Source organism: Poecilia formosa, unplaced genomic scaffold (assembly GCF_000485575.1).
Source record: "Poecilia formosa unplaced genomic scaffold, Poecilia_formosa-5.1.2 Scaffold1373, whole genome shotgun sequence".
NCBI lineage: Eukaryota > Metazoa > Chordata > Actinopteri > Cyprinodontiformes > Poeciliidae > Poecilia > Poecilia formosa.
The window spans coordinates 9,491-11,557 of NW_006801312.1; the positions used below are offsets into that span (position 1 = coordinate 9,491).

Below are 2,067 nucleotides of genomic sequence, written 5' to 3' on the forward strand. Positions count from 1 at the left end.
GGCAGCTGTATTTCGTCAGAAAAACCGACACTGGTCCGTTTTACTTCAGAATTGAAATTCCACAACATAAAAGCTTCACTTTCTCAAACAATAAGGTGACCCTCGATATCTTCCGTGAGTATATTAGAGACCTGTTCAGTATTTCTAAACCATTTACTTTAAGATAGTAAAACATGTTTAAATAACTATTTAACAAGTGATTTTGTGAAAATTCTTGATTGTACAGAAGTTCCTGAGCCTCCCGTGATGACTATAGAAGTCCGTAATAAAGTGACTGCCACCTGCAAAGTAACTCACGTCTGTCCAACATCTCCTCCCCACATCTCCTGGAGCCGCGCAGGAACGTGGACAACAATGTCAAAACAGGAGAATAAATGGTTGTGGTCAACAACGTCGACCATGACCTTCACCCCTCAAGAAGCCGATATTAACAAGCCTGTAGAATGTATGGTGACATTCCATGGCAGGAAGACCACAAAGGGGTCTGTGCTTCTCACCAAGTAGAGGACTAAGTTTAACTACGTATGCAGTTTTAGATTACAGCAATATTATTAGAGCTGTCTGCTATAATGACAAATTGATTTTGCAGAAAAAGGCCTGAATTAGTAAAACTGCAAAGAAAAAAATACATTCAGAGAGACAAGAAATTCTTATTGATGCATGCTTTGATTCATATCACCTTCTGAGTTTAACTTTACATAAATCTTTTGAACATGTGTTAGAGGCACAAAAGTTAGGAGTCTTTTTTTATCTTTAATGATTTTCTAATAGGATTTATGGAATAATCTTGTTTTGCTGGTTTCTTTCTTTTACTCTTCATCAACTGTATGATGATACACTATTAAATGTACGTCTTACTTCAAAGTCTACAAGTTTTCCTTTTCTTTTGTATTAAATCTTTCATCAAAGTGCTAAGATTATAAAATTTGTATGTTTTTTATCTCTTAACTTTTGTCTCAGTTATTTGGAGTGTGTGAAGTGGGGGACTGTCATGGCTGCAGCCTCCCATTGGTGGTGAAAATTAAACTTTTTATTTAGTACTTAAAATAGACCACAAAGAACCTTCATCAACAGAAGAACTGCACAAATAGCGACAGAAGTAATAGTGTTATGCAATTTAAATCTACATTTAATAATTTACTGGATAAAATCTTGCTGCCAAGCTAAATATTTTTACCAGTGGGAGAGTCCTTTAAAAAAGAAATGTAGATAAAATATTTATGGAAACATGAACTTTTCTCTACTAATCAGAATATGATAGTCTTTCCTCTTTCAAAGATTGAGATAATGACCTGATGCACTATATTTAAGTAGTTTGTCAACTGCACTGACGAGAAGAAAAGAGGGGAAGTAAAATTTAAATTACTTTGCCATTATTTTTGGCGTTTTCCATGCTTTGGAATCACATAGCATACCACATCATTATGCATTGCTAACTTTTAAATAGTAATCTTCTAGCAATGGAGTAACAAAGCATGCTCTGGTGCTCCAGCAGCAGCAACAGATGAAAAGAGATTTACAGAAATAAAAATTCAGCTTAAACAGCACTGGAGTTGTTTGGTTAACACTGGCATAGAGTGGCATCTATATTAAAAGTTCCTCCAGCAATAAGTTATATGCTGCTTGTAAGAGAATAACTGAAGAAAGATGAACCTCTGCAAAACGATGAACATGAAGAGGTCTCTCATCTTGATTTGACAACAATCTCCCCTGGAAAATATTTCTCCCAAATGGCTGTTATCTGCTTCACATTAGTTCTTGTTTTTTAAGTCAAACATTTTCTGTTGTCAATGAAGAATTTAAAATAAAATACGCTGTTTGTGTCAGCTATGGACAGCAATGCCAAAAGCAAAAACGAGGTTGAAACTTTTACGTTTTCTTTTTGAGTAATAGATGTTGATGTTTTGAAAAATTTCACTGAGGTTTGTAGCAACTTCCCTTTCTGAGAGTTAATTCTGAACACACATACATGCACTTAGATGTGGGTTTTTCCACACTAGACCAAGAGTACACGCCCAACAACCGCCACGTTTTCTTCGTTTATAATTGAACAGTCACACTCTGACT

General features: G+C 35.3%; 1 protein-coding gene across 1 annotated transcript in view; it reads left to right on the forward strand.

The window, feature by feature from the left end:
- Positions 1–619, forward strand: part of LOC107835267 (myeloid cell surface antigen CD33-like) — an 8,788-nt gene extending 8,169 nt beyond the window's left edge. Inside the window, exon 5 of the mRNA XM_016667608.1 lies at positions 451–619. Within this exon, the coding sequence (XP_016523094.1) occupies positions 451–504 (54 nt within the window). The 3' untranslated portion in view covers positions 505–619. The remainder of the gene's footprint in view (positions 1–450) is intronic.
- Positions 620–2,067: the final 1,448 nt, after the last annotated feature.